The sequence below is a fragment of the Salmo trutta genome, chromosome 27 (assembly GCF_901001165.1).
Source record: "Salmo trutta chromosome 27, fSalTru1.1, whole genome shotgun sequence".
Taxonomy (NCBI): Eukaryota; Metazoa; Chordata; class Actinopteri; order Salmoniformes; family Salmonidae; genus Salmo; species Salmo trutta.
In genome coordinates, this window is record NC_042983.1 from 36,231,281 (window position 1) to 36,259,267 (window position 27,987).

Below are 27,987 nucleotides of genomic sequence, written 5' to 3' on the forward strand. Positions count from 1 at the left end.
GCTGATGACCAGTAAATTAGCTACAAAGATCGAAATGATCAGCTGCGCCCTCTGCTGGTGTAGCCAAATCAGTAAAGATGACGGTTACACGTCATGGCGACGTTGGCTGGCTAAACTCATAAGTAGAAAACGTCATCGGTCTGACGTCGTGTCGCGCCAAACTGCGCATGTGCAGGCCATCAACTCAAAGGCACTCTTTCTCTCTCTATATATATATATATATATATATCACTTTCACGAGGTTGGAGTACTAACATGTTCAACTACTTAAGACATTGGCTCAAATCTAGGTTTTGTCTTTCAAATTTGAGAAAATTAACAACTAAGAACTAATTTTTCACTTGTCTCATTGACTTCACAAACTCCAAACCCTGGTCTGTTTCGCAAGCGTTCCCGGAAGTCTTGCGATGTTGTGCCTCTGGGTTTAGAAACTCTGACCACAGATGTGATCTCATTAAAGTTTTAAAATTCAATATGAAAATGGCTTCCATAACAACCACAGAGCTTTTTGATGCACAACTCCTGGTAATAACGTTATATTGTCCTCTACATGTATTTAAATTGTTGTAAGTTGCCAGCAAACGATACTCAACACAATATTATTTTAATGTTGAGTAAAATCTTATAAGCTTCTTCGCTAAGAACAAAGGAAACCAAAATAGCTAACCAGCCAGCCAGGTTGCCAACAACAAACACAGGGATTATATTTGTGTGCATGCTATGCTAGCTAACCTTGCTTTCTAACGTGCTTCACTTTAAACATAACATACACGTTTTGGTCTTCTGTTTGCGTTGCTGTCTGACAACTCTTTTGGGGTATTTCTGCAAATATCTATTGACTAGAGACAGTAAATAATGACCACCGTAGGAGTTGTCAGACAGCACAAACAGATCTGAGCCCAGGCTAGAATATTAGGTATTGCATTTTCTAATGACAGCAAAACGTATTGGCTGACTGTTTGTTAGACCTGGTTCATACTAGCTTTTGTTTTCTCATAAGGAAGGTGACTTCATCACAGCTACTCACCACAATGCACAACGTTTGGAAGATAAAGTTTCCCAACAAAAGACAGAGTTTCTCAGAAATGCAGAGAAACTTAGGAAACAGTAAGTTCCTCGTATGAATATGCAGGGAATTTAAATTACACATGCACATCTATTGTATTGAGACTCATTTTCTATTGTTCTTAAAACAGGAATGAGAAACTTGAGAAAGAGAAGATGTTGAATACACGAAACAGGAAGAATGGTCTTTCAGATGGATTTAGAGTATTGGAAGAGTTTGATAAAGGACTTCAGGATGATCGAAATACTGAGCGTGTGTATTTTTGTTGTTTTAGTACTCTGACTAAAACTAAATTTGAACATCTTTAATAATCATGTTGTTCATGTTCTTTGTCCCTCAGATATGAATGTGCAAAAGCATCTGGTGAAAATCCATAATGGTGTAAATAAATTTCAGATGCTGCTGACTGACGTGAAGCCTACCCCTGAGTGTAAGTCATATGCTGGTTGATGGTTATACATGTGCACGGAAACAGTACAGATTGGGGAGTCATGACATTCATGTTTTTATGAGGTCAGTTCAATTTGATACCCAATTCACCTCCCTTTATACAGGCTGTTATACTTTAACTACTAGAAATGCTGTTGTTTGTTTTTTAGTAATTGAGAAACTGAAAGAAATAATGACAGAAGTTGAAAATTCAATCAACACTTTCAAGGAGGATCAACGTCAAAGGTATGAGACGTTCAATATTTTAACAGCTGTCAGCTGTCATGTAATGCATGTTTCAAAATGACTTGATTATAGTTTAGACTGAGATGAACTGCCTCTTTCTTTTTAGTTTTGAGGATCTATTGAAAGAGGAAAGAACATGCAGCCAGGAGATAAGTGCTTTTGAAAAGAAGATTGAGACTTGGTCTTTGGCTGTAAAAGCAGACCCAAAGTTGCCCCATGCTCCGTCAGGCAAGGTGTGCCTGGCCAAAGCCCTAGAGGAGGACCTCCCACCAGAGGTGACCGCACTAGAGAGGTTCCTACAACAAACTGGAGGGAAGCAGGGGGGCTGGGACCAGTATGACCATCAGAGCTTTCTGAAAGTGTGGACCAAGCACAATGGCAAACCAGCCTATAGGAAAGAGGCTTTGCTCTACCTGCCAGGCAAAACTCTGGAAGACGTTGAACAGCACGAAGATTGGTATCTTGAGCTCCTGTACCTCCAGGAGAAGAAGAAAGAGGTAGACTGGGCATCACTTTGTAGGCAATGTAATGAGTTTCCAGTCACTTTCAACTGTGGATGGGTAGAACAGTACCGCCATTTATGAGCTCTGAAATGTCAGTCAGCTATTTGTTTTGAGCTGTTAAATCGCATGAATATACTTGTAATATTCGTTTTGTCTTATAATTTTGCGGATTTTCACTATCCATGCACCAGGCCATTCACCGGTGGAAGGCTGAGAGACAGCAGGAGAGGGCGACAAGGCTGCAGCACCAAGATGAGCTGGAGAGCGCTGCCAGGAGGGAGAGGGAGGCGCAGGCTGAGACCCAGCAGCATAGGGCTGAGGAGGAGAGGAGGGAGGCGGTGGCTCGCCTGGAGGGGTGGAAAAGGCAGCGCAGGCTGCGCCTGGAGCAGGAGGAGGAGCAGAGGCTCACTGAGGAGATCCTGCAGCGGAGAAAAGCCAAGGAGGAGCGCAGGAGACAGCTGGAGGTGAAGCTGGCTCTGGAGGCCCACATTCGGCAGAAGAAGAAGGAGGAAAAACTTCTGACCATGCAGAAGGAGGAACAGGAACAGGCTGACATGGAGGAGAAGAAGAGACTGGCAGGCTACGGCATCAAACGCTTTCAGGAAAGGGTATGTGAAGGATCAGTATTTCCAATGGTACTACTCAAGGTATTTTGTATATACAGTGCATTCGGGAAGTATTCAGACCCCTTCACTTTTTCCACATTTTGTTATAGCCTTACGCTAAAATGGATTAAATAAAACATTTTCCTCATCAATCTACACACAGTACCCCATAATGACAAGGCAAAAACCGGTTTTTAGAAATGTTTGCAAATGTATTAAAAATAAAAAACAGATGCCTAATTTATATAAGTATTCAGACCCTTTGCTATGAGACTCAAAATTGAGCTCAGGGTCATCCTGTTTCCATTGATCCTCCTTGAGCTGTTTCTACAACTTGATTGGAGTCCACCTGTGGTAAATTCAATTGATTGGACATGATTTCAAATCAAATCAAACTCTACCTACATGTATATATTACACCAATTGCCTCGACTAACCGGTGCCCACGCACAATGACTCTGTTCCGGTACCCCCTGTATATAGCCACACTTGTTATTTTACTGCTGCAGTTTTAATTATTTGTTACTTTTATTTTCTATTTTTTTACTTAACACTTATTTTAATACATTTTTCTTAATTTCTTAAAGCATTGTTGGTTAAGGGCTTGTAAGTAAGCATTTCACTGTAAGTTCTACACCTGTTGTATTTGGCGCATGTGACAAATACAATTTTATTTGATTTAAATTCAATTGACAGGCACACACCTGTCTATATAAGGTCCCACAGTTGACAGTGCATGTCAGAGATAAAAACCAAGCCACGAGGTCGAAGAAATTGTCCGTAGAGCTCCGAGACAGGATTGTGTCGAGGTACAGATCTGGGGAAGGGTACCAAAACATTTCTGTAGCTTTGAAGGTCCCCAAGAACACAGTGGCCTCCATTGTTCTTAAATGGAGTTTGGAACCACCAAGACTCTTCCTAGAGCTGGCCGCCCAGCCAAACTGAGCAATTTGGGGAGAAGGTCCTTGATCAGGGAGGTGACCAGGAACCTGATGGTCACTCTGACAGAGCTTCAGAGTTCCTCTATGGAGATGGGAGAAACTTCCAGAAGGTCAACCATCTTTGCAGCACTCCACCAATTAGGCCTTTATGGTTGAGTGACAGACGGAAGCCACTCCTCAGTAAAACAAGATTCTCTGGTCTGATGAAACCAAGATTGAACTCTTTGGCCTGAATGCCAACCGTCAGGAGGAAACATAGCACCATCCCTACGGTGAAGCTTGGTGGTGGCAGCATCATGCTGTGGGGATGTTTTTCAGCGGCAGGGACTGGGAGACTAGTCAGGATCGAGGGAAAGATGAACAGAGCAAAGTATAGAGAGATCCTCAATGAAAACTTGCTGAGGACCTCATACTGAGATAACGGTTCACCTTCCAACAAGACAACAACCCTAAGCACACAGCTGAGACAAAGCAGGAGTGGCTTCGGGACAAGTCTCTGAATGTCCTTGAATAACCCAGCCAGAGCCCGGACTTGAACCCGATCAAACGTCTCTGGAGAGACCTGAAAATAGCTGTGCAGCAACGCTCGCCATCCAACCTGACAGAGCTTGAGAAGACTGGGAGAAACTCCCAAATACAGGTGTGCGAAGTTTGTAGAGTCATACCCAAGAAGACTTGAGGCTGTAATCACTGCCAAAGGTGCTTCAACAAAGTACTGAGTACTATTTGAGGTTGCTCAAATAGTACTTTTCCCAGTTATATCTACTGGAGACTGGGGTGGAGGAAAGACTGGGCTGGAGGAAAGACTGGGCTGGAGGAAAGACTGGGCTGGAGGAAAGACTGGGCTGGAGGAAAGTCAAAGTATAATGGTTAACTGACTTATCTGCAGGACTTCCAGAAGTTGGAGACAAAAGTGCAGGAGAGACAGGAGAAGGAAAAGCAGGAGCTGGATAGACAAAAGAGACTGGCTAAGCTGAAGGAGAAGGTAAGACCTTACACAGCAGCAGGCACTGATTCCATTGTACACAATGTATGCCATCAGTAATGTTCTGCTATTCATTTGATCTCATTAGGCAGAGGCTCATATCAGCAGAGACCCTTCCAGGCTCTGCAAACTCACCAAAGGATGGGAGGAACGCACCAAAGAGATTGGACCCACTGGGGGCGGACCTGTATTACAGATGTTTCATAGGTGAATTAGCCCAAAACATTCTCATTACCTACTTTTTCTTCTTTCTCTGTAACTAATCTATGCTCATCACCATCTTCTTACAGGGCTGTCCCAAGCTGGAGACAAGACTTATGAGGATGTCTGACTGGAACAAGTATTTTCTTTGCTAATTAGTTTTTTATTTAATCATGCAAAATTCAAACCTCAGTGTGGTTATTTGTCATTTCAACACACTTGTATCTGTGCTTTGTGTCATTTCCATTTTTATACAATAAATGATCACATTTTTTATCTGAATTAAAACATGAATAACTGTCGGCCTACACTTATTATTCTTGCTACTTATTCTGAAATTAATATTATTATAGAAGTGCATTTGACGGTAAATATTTTACCTTCTTCAAATATATTTATCCTCCAGTGTACCAAAACAAACAAAACATTTAAAACGTTGCAATGCAAAAGAATGGGAAACTGAGCAAAGTTGGGTTGGAAAACAGAAGGTTGAGCTCTGCTGGAGTCCCCACTTATCTTGTGTGGTTTATTGAGGATGACCACCTGGATGAAACTTGAGAAACCCATTTCAGATATGAAGAGGTGGTGGGTGAAGTAAAGGCTGTGAGGATCAAGAGAAGTGGGCTCAGGGAGAGGGACAAGAGGGCGGTTACACCCGAATGGTTGTCGGACGTGGAGATTGAGTCAGAGGAACCCATAGAGGTCGTTAAGAAAGTGGGCAGGGGGAAAAGGAAGAAAGCGGAACATTCTAAATGAGAGTGAGGTTGAATTAACTGCGGTCGCAGGTGTGGTCGTCCCGTCCGTGATTGAAGATGATTTTGGCCCAATTGGAGTGAGATTTTTGGACATAATGGATCGTTGCCTTCTGGTTGATCCATATGTGGTGTCAGGTTGAGTGGAGAAGAGGTTGGGTCAGCGAAAGTGGCTCGAAGTGGAATTGTGTTTTTTTTGCGTTTCTGCCGTCCAGAGGGAGCGTGCGCTCCACACCATGCGACTGGGGTCAAGAACTGTGACTTGCTATGTTATCCGGAGCAGGGCGCCATTGAAAGGAGTGATAACTGGTGTGGCGTTGTATTGAGGAGGATTAACTGAAATTGAAGATTTCCTGTGTCTGTGATGCTCGCTGTTTTGTGTGACGCAGACCCGGTAGAGAGCGTGGGGAAACAGAGAAGACACTATTACTGAGTTGTGATGCAGAGTCTTTAAAAGATAAAGTCAAGTTAGGATCTGTAAGTTATGCTGTGAGAGCTTTTGTCCCGAACAATTTTAACGTGTTTGATGTTGCAGCAGTGTAGGAGGGAGATTCCTAGATGTGAGAAGTGTACAGGAGGACATGAGACAAAGGAATGTGTAGTATTGGTGTGAAAATGTTTGTGTGAAAACTGTAAGGGTACCGATGGTGCTGGAGATGAGAGGTGTCCGGTGAGAGAAAGGCAGGTTGAGGTTGCCAGGATCAGAGAAGTACAGAAGGTGTCATATGCTGAGGCAGTGAAGAGAGTAGTAGTGGAAGATGGGTCCAGGGTGAGGGATCCTAAAAGGGTCCCTGTGACTAGGCTGAGGTCAACAGAGAGTGTTAGGATGTGCTTCAGTAAGGTCGTTTTTTTGGTGTTCATGGTCATGGTTGTCCACTGTACCGCAGGAATGGAACGTAAATCACAGAGGATAGTGTTGTGGTGGCAGTTGCAGAGAAGTACTTGGGTGTCACAGGAGGTTGGTGGCACCTTAATTGGGGAGGATGGGCTTGTGGTAATGGCTGGAGCGGAATAGGTGGAATGGTATAAAATACATCAAGCGTGGTTTGATGCCATTCCATTTGTGCCGTTGCAGACATTATTATGAGCCGTCCTCCCCTCATCAGCCTCCACTGTTGGGTGTATGAGATTTTACTGCAGGAAAGTTACAAGGTGTTTTGAGTGATTAGTGTCCCGTCCTCCCATGTGGCTGGCCTGGACCAGGATCAGATAGGGCCAAAGTAGTGGAATAGTGGTGAGATTTTTAATGGGTGTAGGGTTTGTTGGTCTGGCAAATGTTTCACAAAGTGTAATGATACTACACAAATGTGGGCCTGATACACAGCCAATACAGTAGGTGGTGGAATGTACCTATAACATTTGCTTGCGGACCACTATAATACCAAAGAAGTAGAAGTGGAAAAGAAGGCGCGTGTGGTGAGTCTCACCCATTTCCAGAACTATGATGTGTTGTGCGTTGCTCTTCAGAGCAGGGTATTTGTAAAGGGGATATTATCTGGTGTCCTGAGGGATGTTGATGTTGGACAAATTAAGAATATCCCAGGAATGGTTGATGCACATCGGATGAATCGTGTGGTGAATGGAGTGAATGTAAAGAGTCTGTCTGTTCTTCTGTATTTTTAATACGGAGTCCCTCCCTGCCCAGGTGAAGTTGTGGTATGTGAATCATCATGTCGGAGGGTTCGTCCCAAGACTGATACAGTGTAATCATCACTGTATGGCTTTCGGACATGCCAAGTGTCTGTAGAAAAGAGAAGCTGAGATCAACACCATTATCCCAGAAACCCTAGACCCACACCAATTTGCATACCGCCCAAACAGATCCACAGATGATGCAATCTCTATTGCACTCCACACTGCCCTTTACCTCTTGGACAAAAGGAACACCTACGTGAGAATGCTATTCATTGACTACAGCTCAGCGTTCAACACCATAGTACCCTCAAAGCTCATCACTAAGCTAAGGATCCTGGGACTAAACACCTCCTCTGCAACTGGACCCTGGACTTCCTGACAGGCCACCCCCAGGTGGTAAGGGTAGGTAGCAACACATCTGGCATGCTGATCCTCAACACTGGAGCCCCTCAGGGGTGCATGCTCAGTCCTCTCCTGTACTCCCTGTTCACCCCCGACTGCATGGCCAGGCACGACTCCAACACCATCATTAAGTTTGCAGATGACACAACAGTGGTAGGCCTGATCAACGACAAGACAGCCAATAGGGAGGAGGTCAGAGACCTGGCCGGGTGGTGCCAGAATAACAACCTATCTCTCACCGTAAACAAGACTAAGGAGATGATTGTGGACCACAGGAAAAGGAGGACCGAGCAAGCCCCCATTCTCATCGACGGGGCTGTAGTGGAGCAGGTTGATAGCTTCAAGTTCCAATTGGTGTTCCAATTATTAAAGTGACCAGTGATTTCAAGTCCATGTATAGGGCAGCAGCCTCTAATGTGCTAGTGATGGCTATTTAACAGTCTGGTGGCCTTGAGATAGAAGCTGTCAATGTAGAGGCTGTCAAAAGGGTTGAGGGAACGAATTGTAGGAAGACTCCACTGTGTTGGATAGGCCTTCACTGCAGGCTTCACAGTTTGCCTCTCATCAGCAGGATCCAGATACTGTATGTTACATGTTAATTTTTAAGTAGGTGGACTTTGTGGGTTTTTGACAATGGTGATTAACGGCACTGCCGGAGTGGAGAAGAAGTCCAGTAAGATGGCTGTCATTGTGTCTGCGGCAATGAGCTATAACAAGAATGCGATCTGCGCTAGAACGGCTCCTGGGATTGAAAGATCTTTCAGTGGTGGAGTTATATGGAGTGCTGTCACGAGCAGTGCCACGAGATATGACATGTTTTATTAAGAAGTGGGACTTATTTTTTATTTGTTAAGTTTCTGTTTGTGTGGAATAAGGTCCCAGCTCCCCATTTTTCCCTGTTTCCTTTTTTTCGCCCCAGGCCAGCTGGTGGCGGTAATGCACCATAAACGTTGGATGCCAACCGCCGTTAAACCGCAACAAAGAAGGTTGCAAAGCCTGTTTACGCGGAAGTTGTTTCAAACTCAAAGATGGCGGAAGAAGAGAACCCGCTTGCCGAATTTGAACAAATTGACTTTTTAAAAGATCGACATGTACGATTCTTTCAAAGATGTCTTCAAGTTTTACCAGAGAGATATTCGTCATTAGAAACAAGCAGGTACATATGTTGGCATGAATCTCCTATTTTCATTTGACGTCTTCGCTAGCCAGAATGCTAATGAATGACAGACGAGCCTGCCAGTGCCGCTGTCATCAGGCCAAAAGTGTTTTGGTTAACGTTAGCTAGCTATAACATTTTCAGACAAGATACTCAATATAAAAAATAACAACTAAACATTGGTGCTTTTTGCAATGCAACCAACTGAATTAGCTTGCTACCGTTAGGTACCTAACGTCAGCTACGTTCGGTTAACATCCTATTATCTCGAGTTAGATTTTAGCCTGGCTGGCTAACTATCACATAGAGTTGGCCAACCTTAGATTTGATTCAGTTATGGTCACTACTATCCGTGATCCTTGAGACCATCCCTGGTTTAAACCCTAACCTCAACCCTAGCCGAGGAACGCTCAACTCCGTTCTCGTATATCGAGACGGATATAAATACATACGTTTTCAATAAACGTGAATCAAATGCCACCGACTGTTTCCTTGTTGAGATAACATTATATTCAATTTTAGAGCAACAGCAGTGAGCAAACAGTCGGTTGTATTTGATTAACGTATAATGACTCAAGACGGAGCCAGAGATCAAAATAGTCTAACAAAAGGAAAAAAATCATCCTCCCACTACTGCTGGCCTTGGCAGATTCTGCCATTACAATCCCAAAGTTGCCAAGTAACTTGGTCCAACCTGAAGCTTGCTCTAACAAACTTGCAACATTGTATAAAATATCCTGGACCCTCAGAGTTTCCTGTGCCCTGAGCTCCAGACAGACACGGCTGTAGGCTATTTGTGCAAGGGTTAAGAAGTAATCAGGTAGGCCTATTTTATGAAGTTCCCACCAGATCAGAAAATGACATTTTTTTCCCCCTCTTTCAAATGGAGTGGTTATCAAAAGGGAGATAACTGGAAAGGTTTTTCTAATAGGCTACATTGACAAACTATTGTCATTCTGAATGGATGCAAAAACAGACTTTGTTTACTTGCTGTTTGAGTTTTTTTTTTAAATGTACTTTGAGAAGCTCCACAGTTCATTAGTGGCGGTGAGTTAAGACGATCAGAAAGACTGTCAGATCCCCAAATGGGAACATTTATAGGCCTACATTTGCACACAGGCCAGGTAGCCTAGTCCTAGTTCTATGTGTAATCAGGTGCATGCACTTACTCAGGATTGACAGGAGTGCTCCAAACTAAACACAATTAATACATTGACTACTTGTAAATGGAATGAAATAAACCAAAACTTGTTTCTCACAAGTGTAGCCTAGGTTGTGTGCTCTGCAAACAATGTGTCCACTCCGACAATGACAACAGTAAAAGACTGTAATAATTAATATTTTGAATGCATTAACAGAAATGATGGTAACCAAACAAACAAGAAATGATGGGAATTAACGGTAAATGTAGAACTGGTGATACTGGTGTGCCCTCACTGCGGCCTCCACAATGGATTATTCCACTGAGACGAGCATCAATCAAGATGTGCCACAACAATTGTCATTTTTTTTGCAACTGCTCGACAAAAAAAAAGTTATTGCTCAATCAACAGCCTATTGACCAAACAATTGACCAGCCAACTAAATGGGGTCAGCACTAAATTCTACACTTTTTAATGAAATATGTTAATATTGTATCTGAGTGAGAATGGAGTGTTCACTGGAGGTCAGGGCCCCTGGGCACGTGCCCTGTGGGCCAGGTCGGTATTCGGTCATGATTACTACAAGTTTAGATAGCTGGATAGACTTAACCAATATCAAATTGTTAGCTGACAAGGCTAATTGAGTGACTGTCAGTGACTGACATAACAAACTGCTGATACACAACCACATTTTGAAATTGCACCTGGTGTATTTTACTGTTCTTACTCTCAATAGTAAGTTGTTTTTCTTTGGGTGGCGACCACTTATGTCACTTATGCCTGGAACCAGCCCTGGGGTTAAGGTTTAAGGTAAGGACGTCCTAATGAATCTAAATAGCACAGACCCAATGATGACTCTGTTGTTGGTAGCAAATCCTACGACCAGTTATTAAAACTCTGCCTCAATATGAGAGAACTGAATTGAGCGTTCCACAGCTACCCTAACCTTTTACCCTTACCTTAACCATTTTAAATGTCAACTTCAATGGGGTAGGGATGTCCCAGTGATCCATGATAGCACAGACCATTCAGATATAGCTAGCTAGTTGGTGGCCATACCTGCCATAGCTTGGTGGCCATAGCTGGAGTTCTGCTATCATGCCAACTCCCTGTCACTCATTCTGTCATTGTCATGCCAGCAACACAAACAGGTCTGGACTGGGACCAGGCTTAGTTGGTCATTTAAAAGCATAGATACATAACACAGCACACATTATTTGTTTATTAGTGGTTGTCAAAAACAAACTAGCTATCTAAGTGGTGCACTTGGATTGTTTGGAGTCCTCTAGCTATCCAACTAACACATGTAATCGTGCATTGAGTTGGCTATCCAGCTGTCATCATCATGTAAATTAACCACTCATTTGATTTACTTTTCTGTTCTTACCTCAAATATGCTGTGGCCAATTCTAATAGTATAATATTACTAGGTGAATAAATGTTTGTTTACCTTTGTCCATCCCTGTCTAGGTTGACCATTGTGTTCTTTGCGCTCTCTGGTCTTGATGTCCTGGATTCTCTTAATATAATAGACAAGCCCAGCTTGATTGAATGGGTCTACTCACTACAAGTCATTCCTACAGAAGACCGTAAGTGCTGCTTTGTGATTTATATTGTTTTTGGGCATTCATGTGTCAACAGCCTTCAGGAGGCATCCACGCACGCACGCACGCACACACACACACACACGTAATTCACTTAATTTTGGTGGAACAGAAGAAGGGCGAACTAAACAGTCAGCTAAAACCAACTGATTTTTTTTTTGTATGCCTTGGTACACTGTTGGCTACTGAAAAGCAACCATTTAGCCTAGTTTTCTATGGTTTAGGGGTTATTTGCTCTCTACTCTTAGATTATGTGCATAATACACTGTGCCAAGTCCAGTCGATCAGTGTGAATTCTAGGGCCATTTAGCTATAACAGTGGACAGTATATTAAAAAAGGTTTAGGTCAACCATATATCGCATGTGTAAATCATACAGCACAACAATGCTACACATTACTCCCTGGATTTTGTGTTAAATGCTCTACAACAAAGCTTTCTTAGTGTCCAACAAGCTTTCTCTGCCCTTAACCTTGTTCTGAACACCTCCAAAACAAAGGTCATGTGGTTTGGTAAGAAGAATGCCCCTCTTCCCACAGGTGTTATTACTACCTCTGAGGGTTTAGAGCTTGAGGTAGTCACCTCATACAAGTACTTGGGAGTATGGCTAGATGGTACACTGTACTTCTCTCAGCACATATCAAAGCTGTAGGCTAAAGTTAAATCTAGACTTGGTTTCCTCTATCGTAATCGCTCCTCTTTCACCCCAGCTGCCAAACTAACCCTGATTCAGATGACCATCCTACCCATGCTAGATTACGGAGACATAATTTATAGATCGGCAGGTAAGGGTGCTCTCGAGCGGCTAGATGTCCTTTACCATTTGGCCATCAGATTTGCCACCAATACTAATTATAGGACACATCACTGCACTCTATACTCCTCTGTAAACTGGTGATCTCTGTATACCTGACGCAAGACCCACTGGTTGATGCTTCTTTATAAAACCCTCTTAGGCCTCACTCCCCCCTATCTGAGATATCTACTGCAGCCCTCATCCTCCACATACGACACCCGTTCTGTCAGTCACATTCTGTTAAAGGTCCCCAAAGCACACACATCCCTGGGTAACTCCTCTTTTCAGTTCGCTGCAGCTAGTGACTGGAACGAGCTGCAACAAACACTCAAACTGGACAGTTTTATCTCAATCTCTTCATTCAAAGACTCAGTCATGGTCACTGTTACTGACAGTTGTGGCTGCTTTGTATGATGTATTGTTGTCTCTACCTTCTTGACCTTTGTGCTGTTGACTTTTCCCAATAATGTTTGTACAATGTTTTTGTGCCGCTAGTGCTACCATGTGTTGCTACCCTGCTGTTTTGTCATGTTTTGCTGCCTTGTTATGTTGTTGTCTTAGGTCTCTCTTTATGTCGTGTTGTGATGTGTGTTTTGTCCTATATTTATATTTATATTGTATTTTTTATATATTTTTTTAATCCCAGGCCCCCGTCACTACAGGAGGCCACTTGGTAGGCCGTCATTGTAAATAAGAATTAGTTCTTAACTGGCTTGCCTAGTTAAATACAAAAAATGTGTCAGGCATAGACACAGGTTGTAGAAGCGCTCATGTACTAGAGTTTGCGAGGCATGTATTTGGCCAGCAGCCATACTTTTTCACTTGCCCCACCCAACATCCTGTAGTTTGCTGTGCATATTTTAAAGAGCTCACTCCTCTGGATGATGGGCCAACTCTGACCATCTGCTCAGTGCTCACTTTTTAAATTATTCAGGCGCCGAACGCAAATCAAATCTTATTGGTCACATATACATATTTAGCAGATGTTATTGCGGGTGTAGCAATGCTTGTGTTTCTAGCTCCAACAGTGCTGTAGTATCTAACAATTCACAATACACACACGTCTAAAAGTAAAATAATGGAATTAAGAAATAAATAAATATTACGACAAGCGATGTCAGAGGGGCATTGACTAAAATACAGTAGAATAGAATACAGTATATACATATGAGATGAGTATAGCAGTACGTAAACATTTATTAAAGTGACTAGTGTTCCATTATTAAGTACTTGTTTGTCCATTGGACATAGAAAGTTACAAACATATGTTACTTCTCTGGCCTGCTAATATTCAGAGAATCCATTTCTCCTTTATAAAGCTGACCTTATAGCTACCCACTAGATGGCAGCATTGCACCTAGTTGAGTTGCCCCACAGCAACAGACAATGCCTTGACTTGTGTTTATGGACTGTTATAAATAGTATCAGAGTAGGTAGGAGTGCTGGTCTAGGATCTCTTTATGAATATGGGATCTGATTTTAGAACAGTACACACAGAAAATCTATTTATGCATTCATTTCCTTAAATATTATTATTATTATTATTATTATTATAAAATGTTTAAATTTTTTTAGGTGGTAGATCAGCTTTAGTATTGCAGATAGATGGTGTCTTCCATGAATGCAATTGTCTGCATCATTTCCAATCCCCTCCATATATTTTTATTGTGTGTGTGTGTGTGTGTGTGTGTGTGTGTGTGTGTACACACAGTACCAGTCAAAAGTCGACACACCTACTCATTTCAGGTTTTTCTTTGTTTTTATTATTTTCTACACTTTTGAATAATAGTGAAGACATCAAAACTATGAAATAACACATCAAATCATGTAGTAACCAAAAAAGTGTTCAACAAATCGAAATATATTTTATATTTGCCTTGATGACATCTTTGCACACTCTTGGCATTCTCTCAACCTGCTTAATGAGGAATGCTTTTCCAACGGTCTTGAAGGAGTTCCCACATATGCTGAGCACTTGTTGGCTGCTTTTCCTTCACTCTGCGTTCCAACTCATCCCAAACCATCTCAATTGGGTTGAGGTCGGGTGATTGTGGAGGACAGGTCATCTGAAGGCTGCACTCTCCTTGGTCAAATAGCCCTTACACAGACTGGAGGTGTGCTGGGTCATTGTCCTGTTGAAAAACAAATGATAGTCCCACTAAGCGCAAACCAGGTGGGATTGCGTATCGCTGTGGTGCCATGCTGGTTAAGTGTGCCTTGAATTCTAAATAAATCACTGACACGGTCACCAGCAAAGCACCATCACACCTCCTCCTCCATGCTTCACGGTGGGAACCACACATGGGGAGTTTATCCGTTCACCCTCTCTGCGTCTCACAAAGACTCGGCGGTTGGAACCAAACATCTCAAATTTGGACTCATCAGACCAAAGGACATATTTCCACCGGTCTAATGTCAATTGCTCGTGTTTCTTGGCCAAAGCAAGTCTCTTCTTATTATTGGTGTCCTTTAGTAGTGGTTTCTTTGCAGCAATTTGACCATGAAGGCCTGATTCACACAGTCTCCTCTGAACAGTTGATGTTTAGATGTTTGTTACTTGAACTCTGTGAAGCATTTATTTGGGCTGCAATCTGAGGCTGGTAACTCTAATGAACTTATCCTCTGCAGCAGAGGGAACTCTGGGTCTTCTTTTCCTGTGGCGGTCCTCATGAGAGCCAGTTTCATCATAGCGCTTGATGGTTTTTGCGATTGCACTTGAAGAAACTTTCAAAGTTCTTGAAATGTTCTGGATTGACTGACCTTCATGTCTTAAAGTAATGATGGACTGTCGTTTCTCTTTGCTTATTTGAGCTGTTCTTGCCATAATATGGACTTGATCTTTTACCAAATAGGGATATCTCCTGTATTTCCTCCCCTACTTTGTCACAACACAACTGATTGGTTCAAACGCATTAAGAAGGAAAGAAATTCCACAAATTAACTTTTAACAAGGAACACCTGTTAATTGAAATGTATTCAAGGTGACTACTCATGAAGCTGGTTGAGAGAATGCCAAGAGTTGACAAAGCTGTCATCAAGGCAAAGGGTGGCTACTTTAAAGAATATAACATATATTTTGATTTGTTTAACACTTTTTTTTGGTTACTACATGATTCCATATGTGTTATTTCATAGTTTTGATGTCTTCACTATTATTCTACAATGTAGAAGATTGTAAAAATAAAAAAAAATAGAACCCCTGGAATGAGTAGGTGTCCAAACTTTTGACTGGTACTGTATATTTTTCTTTATTATTTTCCCCTAACCCTACCACCCCTCCCCTAATTGGAGTAAATTAATGAACAACCACTTAGGCTTCTACTTCCAACTTATACATACTATATACTTTTTACTGACAGTATTTTTTTCTAATAGTTATCTATTGTTTGTTTTTAGTCTCATCCTTCAGCTAAACCCCTCCCGTCTATCTCTGAACACCATCCAGTTTTGATTTCTATTTGCCATGTATTTTTCAACTGTGCTGTTTCACAAAAGTTCTGAACCTTTCTATTCTCATGGTTTCAACATATATACATTTTTGCTAAAAGTGTTATTATATTATTGATCAATATGATTTTTTAAATCACCCAGCAGTGCTATTTGCAGAGTTGGCTCCAGGTAAATGTTGCACTTCTTCAGCCATTCCTGAACCTGCGACCAAAAACAAGCTTCATATGGACAGTACCAAAACAAATGATCTAATGATTGTCTCTTCACAGCAAAACCTGCAGTTCTGGGATGGTTGTATCGCCCATATATATAACATTCTATTGGTTGCAAGAATTTTGTATAATCATTTTAAATTGGAAAAACTCAATGTTTTTAATCAAGCGCCGTTTTGTTTATCAGTTAAAGAAAAATGTGCCATGGAATCGGTATATCAAATCTTTTCCCAGCTATTTTTCAATCTATATGGCACATCTGTCACTTTTTTGGTCCTTAAATGAAACTGGCATACTTTTTTAATTTATCCCAATTTTCTTTAACCAATTTGGTCTTTAATGCAGGGCCGACAGACAAGTTCCTTACTTTCTCCCCCTTCCACTAGCCTCTAATCCTGCAGTTAGTTGGTTGTAATTTTGAGTAGAGCAGACATTTCCATATATTTTTGTTAGCTGCATGTATGAGAACTCCACCAGTCCTATTTATGATATAATTTACATAGATTATACCATTTAAAAAATAAATAAATACGATTTTTTTATTTTTTCATCAATTAGTATATTTGAGTTTAACCATACTATTTGTTGTAGTATTTGTTATTTTTTCTGGTGGATTAAACTGAAATTGCAACCAATTTTCTATGGCTTGTTTTAAAAATAGCGATATTCTGGAGATTTCATTTTCAAATAACTGAAAGTGAGAGGTTGTAATCTGAATAAAGGGAAAAAAGCCAATCTTGAACACGGGGTGAGACTTTCTTACTAATCTGCTAGAGAACCAGTTCGGATTTAAGTATACGCCTTTAGTGAGAGGTCTAATGCTTTAATATTGAATCATTTCTGCCCTCCAAATTCATATTCATTATATAAATAGGCCGGTTTAATTTTGTCTGGCTTGTCGTATAAAATGAAATATTTTTTTGCTCATGTAATTTCAAAAGCAAGATGCTAGGTGTAAGCAGGGCCATAGTTAAACTGCAGTATGATTAAAGAGTTAATCGGAGTGATTTTTCCATTTTTATGTCGTCTGGCATTACCATTGTTTCTCATACAACAAAATCCAATTAAAATATTTTGTGTGTGTGTGTGTGTGTGTGTGTGTGTGTGTGTGTGTGTGTGTGTGTGTGTGTGTGTGTGTGTGTGTGTGTGTGTGTCCCCCAGAATCCAATTTAGGACGTTGTGGGTTTCGAGGGTCATCACACATTGGAGTTCCATACAGCACCTCCAAGGTATTGATCTTGAAACACATCCTTGTCCAACATATTGATTAAGTGGTTGCCATTAAAGGGATAGTTTGAAATGTTTTGCAATAAAGCCCTTTATCTACTTCCCTAGAGTCAGATGAACTTGTGGATACCATTTATGCGTACAGTATGAAGGAAGTTAGAGGTAGTTTCATGAGCCAATCCTAACTAGTGTTAGTACAATGACTGGAAGTCTTCGGGATCAGCTAGCATGCTTCCCTTTAAATGTCTATGGCTGTGTTGACACAGGCACCCCAATTCTGGTATTTTGCCCAATTATTGACATTAGTGCTGATCTGATTGGTCCAAAAAGGGGGAAAAAATATCTGAATTGGGCTGCCTGTGTAAACACAGCCTATATAAGATAGCTGATTCAATCAATTTGCCTCCCCAGGGCCCAGGAGTATCCCACCCGTATGACAGTGGCCATGTGGCCATGACGTACACTGGCCTGGCCTGCCTGGTCCTACTGGGGGACGACCTGAGTCGTGTCAATAAGGAGGCCTGTCTGATGGGCCTGAAAGCCCTGCAGCTGGAGGACGGAAGGTAAACACCCAGTTACTCTCCTCTGTCTTTACCATATCTACGAACAATGAGCTACTGTTTTTCTTTCTTCCTGGTAGTGCCTTTCGCAAGGCACTTAACATACACAATTGCTCCAGGGGCACTGTGCCTGATCCAATGCTTCCAACCTAGTGAGGGGTGGGGGTTAGGTTGTGAGCATAATGACACATTTCTGTTCATTATGTGACAGATCACATTTTGTTCTTGGACAAGTATTCTTGTTCTGTTCGTTTTTGGTACTTTATAGGTCTTTGTGCTTTATGTGAAAGGAGACCCTGTTTAACCATGTCAATGGGGCGACCGCTGTGTCAGACAGATCACTGCGTCTTGTTTGAAAGTATTGTTCTGCGAGGATTTAACCAGTAAAACACTTTGACACAGCACACCTCGTCCTTACTAATAGAAAAAAAGCCCTTTAACATCTGCCGCGATGTCTGATTCCAGTTTCTATGCGGTCCCAGAGGGAAGTGAAAATGACATGAGGTTTGTGTACTGCGCAGCATGCATCTGCTACATGCTCGATGACTGGTCAGGCATGGACATCAAGAAGGCCATCGACTACATCAGGGGAAGTATGGTAAGTCCGCTGTTTCACAGTCTCTGTCATCAAGCGTCCTGCGGCCCTGAGCCTTTCAGTATTCTCTAGAAGGGTTCAATCCTCAACCGCTGACCTCTTTCTACTAAATGTACTCTCAAATACTCAAATCTACTTGCTAGATTGTAAAACTGTGTTTTAACCCAACATTGGTTTAACACAGTGTTTATTTCTCTTATCATAGACAACACGTCAGAGAGGTAGGCCTAGGTCAAACAGCTCATCTTGAAGGTGCATTGGAATCAAAGGGCCCTCACCTGTTAACAGCCTGCCTTTAACAGCCCTCTCTGTAGTCCACGACTTCAGAGAGAAACAGTTTACATAGAATTCACCCCAACACAAAATGTCTGAGGGTTTTGTTACCATCCTGTCTTCATTCATTCTAACATTGGTTAGTGCGTTGGACTTGTAACCGAAAGGTTGCAAGATTGAATCCCCGAGCTGACAAGGTAAAAATCTGTCGTTCTGCCCCTGAAGAAGGCAGTTAACCCACTGTTCCTAGGCCGTCATTGAAAATAAAAATGTGTTCTTAACTTACTTGCCTAGTTAAATAAAGGTCAAATAAAAAATTTCTCCCCTCTGCAAGTCACGGGGGGCTGGCCAGACGGGGGTTAGGAGAGCAGGCACTACTGGATCCTGCTGGGTCTAATGATAGTGATGGTCTCCCCTGTGGTCCCCCTTCGTTCCGATGTAATCCAACAGAAGATGATATAATCCAGTCTACACTCCACAGGGCAGGCAGCGGTATTCCTGTTTAGGTGGCTGTAGTGGATTACACTGAGCTGTGGTGTGTGTGTTGTTTGGGCCATGCTGTTGGCTGGTTTTTAAGAGGGCTCCAGGGCTATTCTCAGATGCCTATAAATAGAGGATATGATCCCACGGGAGGAAAGGCCTTTACCGGACTCTAATCCTCTTACTCATTCAAATTTGGTGGGATTTTATCTCCTGGGGCGTGGAGCTCCAGTAAACATCACTACCTGCAACATTGTTACTTCCTCATTGTTATTGTCCCCAAAGCTGATCAGTCTCATCAAGTGTGTGTATGAAGTGTGGTTTCGTACGGTATACAAGCAGCACTGTGGACATGGATAACTCCACGTGGTTGATTGAGCAGCTTGTTTCCTGATCTCTCCTTACGTCATATATCACATCTGTCACACCACACTTGATCTGAAAGTTATTACATGGTTTCAGTGATGGCTATCCATCCCTCACATGGTCTTTGGTGCTATGTTTGCCTAATAGAATGTTGTTTTTGCTTCCTTAGTCATATGACAATGGCATTGGCCAGGGGGCTGGATTGGAATCGCATGGTGAGTATGGCATGCAGCACTCGAGGTTGATGGATAATATGGTTCTAAAAAGGGATTAGCCATTTGTCCAAAACCATATTAGAATAAATATCCTATTTAAAAAATATATATTTAGTGCTTTGGTACTATTCTCCCAAGTATGTGGTACATTTTCACAACTCTTAGTACAAAACTCCATAACTGGTCACACTTGTAACACAGCCAGTCTTTCATTCAAAACCTGTCATGGTGTATTCATTTGGATTGTAAACATCCCTCACCACACAACCATTGATTAAAAATAAGTTTATTGTGAAATGTAATGAGAACATTGGTTTAATCACCAAAACGCAACAAAATAATACACTATATATACAAAAGTATGTGAACAACCCTTCAAATTAGTGGATTCGGCTATTTCGGCGGGGGGGTTTTACTTGGCTCATCTAGCGATTCCTTGTGGCGGTGCGGCTGGCTTCCGGGTTAAACAAGCTGGTGTTAAAAAGCGTGGCTTGGCAGGTAGTTTTTCGGAGGACGCATGACTTCGCCTCTCCCGAGCCCGTTGGGGAGTTGCAACGATGACACAAGATCGTAATCACGAAATTGGGGAGAAAAAGGGGGTAAAAATAAACAAAAAGGTGCTGAAATTAATATGCTACAGTACTGTAAATTACTGTAAATTACTGTAAATTACTGTAAATTACAGTAGATTACAGTTTTCACATTAGGCAATACACTTACATTACCCAACAAAATTGACTGAAAATATAGGGTCACAAATCAGGGATGGGCCTGAAACCATGCCTGAACCACCTCTGCATGGTGGAACCTGACATTGTCCCACACGATGACATAGGTGACTCCTTCACCTTGACAGGCCTGCTCAATTCCATTCAGAAACATAATGAGCTGTGCAGCGTTGTAAGATCCAAGTAATGACCTACGTCCTACCACACCATCTTCTGAGATAGCTGGGCTCATGGAGATGTTGTCCCCACTCTACAGGCACTTGGACGGTCGCCCGTTGGTCGATGAGGTTCTGCCCACGAAGCCGTTATTTGGCCAGGTTGAAGCCTGCCTCATCAACAAAGATATACTTGTGTTTCATGATTCACAGCAGCATTAAGCACCATCACCCTCTAAAATTATTTTTTGGTTAGTTAATTTTACAGTATAGTTCCAGTATGATATTGTGAAGTATCATGTGCATTAATAGTAACAGTAATACAGTATATAGTGCTCTACCTGAACATACTCGGACTGCAGTTCTTTCACCCGGTCGTTGTTTCTCTCAAAAGGCACCAGGTAAATGTCTTTCATAGACACCTGGTGCCTCTTCAAAAGGCGGGCGATTGTTGGTAGGCTGAGGGATGCCACATTGGCAAAGGTGTCATCATTCTCCTCAATCAATAGCCTGCTTTATTTCAGACAGTCGTATGTCATTTCTGGCCCTCACCATTTCCTCCACTGTCCACTCCTGCTGGTTGGTCAGCACATGGCCATGCCATTGTGAACATTGCATTCTGAAAGGCAGTTACTTAATATGAAAAGGTATTTCTAGATGAAACACTGATTAGGTTTGGTGGAAAAGTTATTGTGTGCTTTGATGTGTTGTACTTAGTCAATTGAAAATGTGCTTAAAGTTAGAAAAAATAAACTTTTTGATGACATGTTTGGAATTTTGTACTAAGAGTTTTGACATTTTACTACATACTTGTGAAAATAGTACCAAAACGAATTCCTGCCAATTAAACCCTATTATTCCAGGGAAACCCCCAGGCTTAGCTAAGCTACTACCGGGAGAGATTTGTGTAATGAAACCATGGCACGTTACACAAAGCATTTCTATCAGTTCAATTCAAGTAATATAAAAAAAAGTGGAAATTATAACCTTTTATTCAACCCTGGATGCAAACCGTACAATTTTGGGGAGGAATGGCTTGATTATTCATATTATCTCAAATAGGTAGGTACACACATTCCTCTTAACTATCTGCAGAGTGCAAGATCCTCTTTCATTGTTAATGGTCTCCACACAGAGCTGTTCCCCGGGCCTCTGCATCTTCCCCCACAATTACAGCTCTGCAGTTGGGAAGTGATAAGCAGGCTCTGATGCTGATGTTGTGACAGTTGAAAAGGGAAACGGGTGATGGATAGTGGCGCTGTGCCGGTGGCTAATAAACCCTGTCATTAAGCATTTTGTCTGCCAGGTGGGTCCACGTTCTGTGCCGTCGCAGCCCTGAGTCTGATGGGCAAATTAGAGGAGATGTTCAGCCAGCGCGAGCTGAACAGGATACGCCGCTGGTGCATCATGAGACAGCAGAACGGCTTCCAAGGCCGCCCCAACAAGCCCGTCGACACGTGCTACTCCTTCTGGGTGGGAGCCACACTGGAGGTAACAGGAACTCTGCTGGAACCTCCGCAGACATACCAGCGTACCTTTACAGTCCATTAACGTTGCTTTATTATCGAAGCGTCCAGTCCATTAATAAAATATGTTGGTAGTATGCTTTGACGTACATTTAGCAGCCCATACTCCCCTTATGTTAAAAACCTTTTTGGAGTGATGCAGTTCAATGTTTGCCAGTGCTGTTACAGATGGTCCGCCCCCCAATAACGGTGTTGTTCATAATGTCATAAAGAACAAGAAAGGTGCATGCCATGCATCCAATGGGACTGGGTGGCATTAGCATACGGTCTGGGAGCGCTCACTGAAGTGTCAGTAATCGAGACAGTGATGGCGTGTTTAGCCAACTGTCACTGTGCAATGTTTGTGGAACAGGAGACGGTCAGGAAAACACCTGAGTCTTGAGAAATGGGCTCTGGATACATACAGTGAGTGTACAAAACATTGAGTTGCACCCCTCCCCCGCCCTCAGAACAGCCTCAATTTGTCGGCGCATTGATTCTACAAGGTGTCAAACGTTCCACGGGGATGCTGGCCCATATTGACTCCAATGCTTCCCACAGTTGTCAAGATGGCTGAATGTCCTTTGGGTGGTTGACAATTCTTGATACACACAGGAAACTGTTGAGCGTGATAAACACAGCAGAATTGCAGTCCTTCACACACTGTAAGGTTGTGTCTACACTTGACACTTATAATCCTAATTCTAACCTCTCCCATTCTCAGCTCCTAGACGTCTTTCAGTATACTAATTTCCAGAAGAACCGGAACTACATCTTGTCAACTCAAGACCGTTTGGTGGGCGGCTTCGCTAAGTGGCCAGACAGTCACCCAGGTAAGGTTACAGGTGTGGAGAGGGTGGGAGGGAGTGTTGGCCTTTGTTAGTGGAAACCTCTCCGTAAGTCAACACGCAGGTGGCTGGGATGTCTAATTGATGAGGTGATTGTCCAGAACGAGCCCTCAGGACACAGGAGAGGAACAGGCCTCGCAATACAGAAACTGTTTGCTTCTCAGGCCATGGAGATGGAGAATGTAGAGAACAAGAAGACAAAACTGTTACACAAAGTGATTGTGAGTGCAAACAGTGTAGTCTAATAGTTGTTTTAAAATAATTTTGTCCCACCAATGTGTATGTAGTATTTCATAGTATTTCATAGTTTAGTTGATTGTCTTTAAAGTCCCAGATGCAGTTAAAAGATATTGTACACAGAAGCACTAAACAGAAGTTTATCGTCATCATTGAAGTACACATTAATTATTTTAAAAACATTTCCACAGGACCTTGAGTCATAATTCATGTCGAAATGGCTCTTTTAATTGATTTGGATGTCTGCTTCCAAGCTGTTGTCTTTTCATTATAATTCAATAATGGTACATTTTACAGTGCCTGGAAGGCTTTTAGTAGGGTCCCACGGGAGATGGATGGTTAGAATGGATCATGGTGCATTATTTATGCTCCCTTAAAGGGCCAGTCCAACAACAATGCATCCATTGACTGTTGTTATTACTTACAAAGACTGCAATTTAGGTCGTAAGTATCATGTACTTGGTTGTATGTACTGTTCTTCTCTCAAGTAATGTGTACCAACCTATTCATAGGTTCTTAAGAAAAGAGAAATCTTGATAAATGTAGGATCACTATTTAAAATCACATTAGAAATTCTATAGAGTGGAAGTCTGTTATCAAAAGACCAAGTATGGAAAAGTGTTGCGATGTTTGACTCAAGACATACACTAAACAAAAATATAAACGCAACATGCATCAATTTCATTTTACTGAGTTACAGTTCGTATGAGGAAATCAGTCAATTGAAATAAAGTAATCTATGGATTTCACAAGACTGGAAATACAGATATGCATCTGTTGGTCACACAATGGGCATCGAGATCTCGTCACAGTATTTTGGTACATTTAAATTGCCATCGATAAAATGCGATTGTGTTTTGTCTGTGGCTTATGCCTGCCCATACCATAACCCCACCGCCACCATGGGGCACTCTGTTCACAACGTTGACATCAGCAAATCACTCACCCACACAACTCCATACACGTAGTCTGCAGTTATGAGGCCGGTTGGGCATACTGCCAAATTCTCTAAAACGATGTTGGAGGCTTATGATATAGAAATGTAACATTCAATTCTCTGGCAACAGCTCTGGTGGACATTCTTGCAGTCAGCATGCGAATATCACGCTTCCTGAACTTGAGACATCTGAGGCATTGTGTTGTGTGACGAAACTGCACATTTTAGTGGCCTTTTATTGTCCCCAGCACAAGGTGCAGCTGTTTAATGATCATACTGTTTAATCAGCTTCTTGATATGCCACACCTGTCAGGTGGATGGATTATCTTGGCAAAGGAGAAATGTTAATTAACAGGGATATAAACAAATTTCTGCACAAAATGTGAGCGAAATAAACATTTTGTGCATATGTAAAATTCCTGGGATCTTTTATTTCACCTCATGAAACATGGGAGCAACACTACATTTCTTTGGTCAGTGTAATTGGGAACAGACAGCCAGATGTATTGGCAACCTGCCAATTATCATGTCAAGATCTGTTATATTTATAAGCGTGTAGTCAGTCCATTGTGACGGGTTGATGTATGCCAGGAGTTGATGTATGTCATTAAACCTGTTTTGGTAGCAAGTTATATGAGCTCTATTATTTACTTTATGATATTTTATGTGGGGCAAATGTAAGGTTGTTAAAGGAGCTGTGTGGAACTGGTTTTCTATGTGATTTAAAAGCCCATGGCCGCGTTCCAGGCTGACTACATTGCAGACACCTGCCATATTATCTCAGCTCGCTGGTCACCATAGCAGCACCCACCTGTAGCACGCGCTCCAGCAGGTATATCTCTCTGGTCACCCCCAAAGCCAATTCCTCCTTTGGCCGCTCTCCTTCCAGTTCTCTGCTGCCAATGACTGGAACAAACTGCAAAAATCTCTAAAACTGTTAACACATCTCCCTCACTAGCTTTAAGCACCAGCTGCCAGAGCAGCTCACAGATTACTGCACCTGTACATAGCCCATCTATAATTTAGCCCAAACAACTACCTCTTCCCCTACTGTATTTATTTATTTATTTTGCTCCTTTGCACCCCATTATTTCTATTTCTACTTTGCACTTTCTTCCACTGCAAATCTACCATTCCAGTGTTTTACTTGCTATATTGTATTTACTTCGCCACCATGGCCTTTTTTGCCTTTACCTCCCTTATCTCACCTCATTTGCTCACTTTGTATATAGACTTATTTTTCTACTATATTATTGACTATATGTTTGTTTTACTCCATGTGTAACTCTGTGTTGTTGAATGTGTCAAACTGCTTGCCTCAAATTGCTTGCTTTATCTTGGCCAGGTCGCAAATGTAAATGAGAACTTGTTCTCAACTAGTCTACCTGGTTAAATAAAGGTTAAATAAATAAAATATGTCACAATGCCTGGATAGGTGTTTAACATGTCAGCTAACCACATAATTTGGGCTGCCGAGTGGCGCAGCTGTCTAAGGCACTGCAGACACCCTGGTTTGACTCCAGGCTGTATCACAACTGGCCGTGATTGGGAGTCCCATAGGGCTGTCCACAATTGGCCCAGGGTCGTCTTGGTTTGGCCGGTGTAGGCTGTCATTGTAAATAAAAATGTGTTCTTCACTGACTTGCCTAGTTAAATAAAGGTTAAATACATATTTTTTTTAATCATATGATATAGCAATCTGATGTTCGACTGTGCAGTCGATGATGTGGAACTGCATGAAATGGACCTGGAACGCAACCAAAGCCACAGTGCCTTTTAAAGTGGCAGGTGCTGAGGCGTGTCACTTGGCTGACCTACTTTCCTCCTCTCTCCTGTCTGTTCCAGACCCGCTGCACGCCTACTTCGGGATCTGTGGCTTGTCTCTGATAGGAGAGGCCAACCTGCGGCGAGTTCACCCCGCCCTAAACGTGAGCCAGAGGGCCTTTGAGTATCTGCAGCATCTGCACCGGACGTGGAGAGGCACCTGACGGCCAAACCCCTGTCCCCTACCCCAGCCTCCAAGCACTACCACAGCCCCTAAGCCATGCACAGCCCCCCCCCCCCCCCCCCCCCCCCCCCCCCCCAACTTACCTTAGCAATAGAAACGATAGTGGGTAGACAAAGGACACAGTCCCACTGAAATGGCTGGGAGAGGTGAATAAATAAATGATCGGGTCTATCAATAATTGAGAGCAAACTGGCGGAGTAGACGCTCAGGCCCGGGAGAGAGCTCATTCTGCTTAGCGTCACATGAGCCAGATTCAGTGTTATCTGTTTTTGCTTGACGTGTTGACTTCCCTTCCTCTGAGACATGTTCTTTTAAAGTGAACTGAACTTCGAGCTGCTAGATCAGGGATAGGCAACTGGCGATGCACACCCCTGTTTGTAAGCCCACGGGTCAATTTCCCAAAACATTATTTTTATGTAAAAAACGGTAGAACTCAATTGGGGTTTTAACTTAATGTTGAGGGTTAGAATAGTAGAATACACAAGGTCAAATTTCTACATTTGGTTGTGCATCAGAAATGTTTCCTCTGTCAGTCACTGACAGTCACTGAATTAGCCCATGTCAGCTAACATTTGTAAGATTGGTAAATTAGCTGGCTAGACAATCTAAACTGGTCAAATTACAGACCGTGGGACCCCGGTTGATTTTGTTAGTCATTTTCACTCTTATATCATATTCAAAACTACTAATATTTCTCTCTGCCCCATGGCAAAATGTGTAGAATTGCAGAAAATGTAACTCTTAAAACAAAAACAAATTCTCTCCACTGTCAATACAGGGGCCTCTAAGATGTTTTGCTTGAAACAACATTTAACTTAGGGCCCCCAAATGGTTAGGGCCAGCTCTGACTGCATGTCGAGGTAGGTATGCAGACCCGCGAGCCACTGCAGCCCCTCGTGATGAGTTCAGATTTTTTGTGGACCCCCCACCCCCCCATCAAAGTTGCACATCACTGAGCTTGATTCACTGTAGGTTTGTATTCTCAAAAGATCTCAGAACGTTTGAAATCATTTCACTGACTTTTTGCCTCTAATTGTGTGTTGTTCTTTGGTCAAAATGTTCTTGTTGAAAACCAACATGGTCGCTACACCAATCAAGCCTCTTGTATTTATCCAGGACGAGTGGGTTTTTAGCATCTGTCTTTTGTTAACCTGTGTAGGTGGCTCCAGACATATTTTCGGGTTATGGCAGTGTGCTGTGCTCCTCAAGGCTGCCAAGTTACTCAGACTTGATTCCCTTCTCTGAAATGTGCCTCCCACAGCAGACTCTGGGCTCTCTAACCTGGGAGGGTCCTTAACTGTATGGACTTGCCTGTCACTGCAGATGAGTGTTATTGAGTCAAAATACACATGAATGTTTGCCTCAACATGAACAACTATATAGAAACAAGTGAAATTGAATTTATTTTTTCTATACTTTATAGAAATATTGAGTGTAGATAATATATAAATATCAATGTCATCTCTATCATGCAAGTGCTCAAAATCTAATCGTTGCTATTTCAGTGAGATAGGAGGATTTGATATGCAATGTTGATATGTGAAATAAATAATAGCATATTGTCTTTATCATGTCAAATCAACTAAACATGTGCTAAAACTGGCTTGGCAGTGCATATTTATGTGAAATGAATAAAAATGCCTAACTTTTCATTGGTTCAGTGTGAGTTAGTAGCCTGTTAATGTTTCCGTGAAAATGAACAGTTAAATGTCATGCTCGTCAGAGGTTA

At 42.2% G+C, this 27,987-nt stretch overlaps 2 protein-coding genes across 3 annotated transcripts; both read left to right on the top strand.

Moving 5' to 3' along the window:
* Positions 1-412: 412 nt before the first annotated feature.
* On the top strand, positions 413-5,278 carry ccdc112 (coiled-coil domain containing 112). Of its 2 annotated transcripts, none has more exons than XM_029717935.1 (10): positions 413-525; positions 1,001-1,107; positions 1,197-1,318; positions 1,407-1,496; positions 1,666-1,741; positions 1,848-2,238; positions 2,436-2,852; positions 4,680-4,775; positions 4,864-4,982; positions 5,066-5,278. In XM_029717935.1, the coding sequence occupies exons 1-10, from the start codon at positions 475-477 to the stop codon at positions 5,094-5,096; spliced, it is 1,500 nt and encodes a 499-aa protein (XP_029573795.1). In that variant the 5' UTR covers positions 413-474; the 3' UTR covers positions 5,097-5,278. The 2 variants fall into 2 exon arrangements, with proteins under 2 accessions (XP_029573795.1, XP_029573796.1); XM_029717936.1 differs by having other exon boundaries at positions 1,463-1,496.
* A 3,482-nt stretch (positions 5,279-8,760) lies between these two features.
* On the top strand, positions 8,761-27,910 carry pggt1b (protein geranylgeranyltransferase type I, beta subunit). Its single transcript, XM_029717937.1, has 9 exons — positions 8,761-8,921; positions 11,534-11,652; positions 17,286-17,353; positions 17,763-17,914; positions 18,377-18,509; positions 19,795-19,840; positions 22,030-22,214; positions 22,953-23,061; positions 26,096-27,910. Exons 1-9 carry the CDS (start codon positions 8,794-8,796, stop codon positions 26,236-26,238), a joined length of 1,083 nt encoding a protein of 360 aa, XP_029573797.1. The 5' UTR covers positions 8,761-8,793; the 3' UTR covers positions 26,239-27,910.
* The last annotated feature ends 77 nt before the right edge of the window (positions 27,911-27,987 follow it).

Bases quoted from the DNA above. Each gene is read 5' to 3' on its own strand.
- ccdc112 (XM_029717935.1), top strand. From the start codon at position 475: ATGAAAATGGCTTCCATAACAACCACAGAGCTTTTTGATGCACAACTC. The intron at 2,853-4,679 runs GTATGTGAAGGA...ACTTATCTGCAG, and splicing joins TCAAACGCTTTCAGGAAAGG to GACTTCCAGAAGTTGGAGAC. The intron at 4,983-5,065 runs GTGAATTAGCCC...ATCTTCTTACAG, and splicing joins GTATTACAGATGTTTCATAG to GGCTGTCCCAAGCTGGAGAC.
- pggt1b (XM_029717937.1), top strand. From the start codon at position 8,794: ATGGCGGAAGAAGAGAACCCGCTTGCCGAATTTGAACAAATTGACTTT. The intron at 17,354-17,762 runs GTATTGATCTTG...TTGCCTCCCCAG, and splicing joins TTCCATACAGCACCTCCAAG to GGCCCAGGAGTATCCCACCC. The intron at 17,915-18,376 runs GTAAACACCCAG...GTCTGATTCCAG, and splicing joins CTGCAGCTGGAGGACGGAAG to TTTCTATGCGGTCCCAGAGG.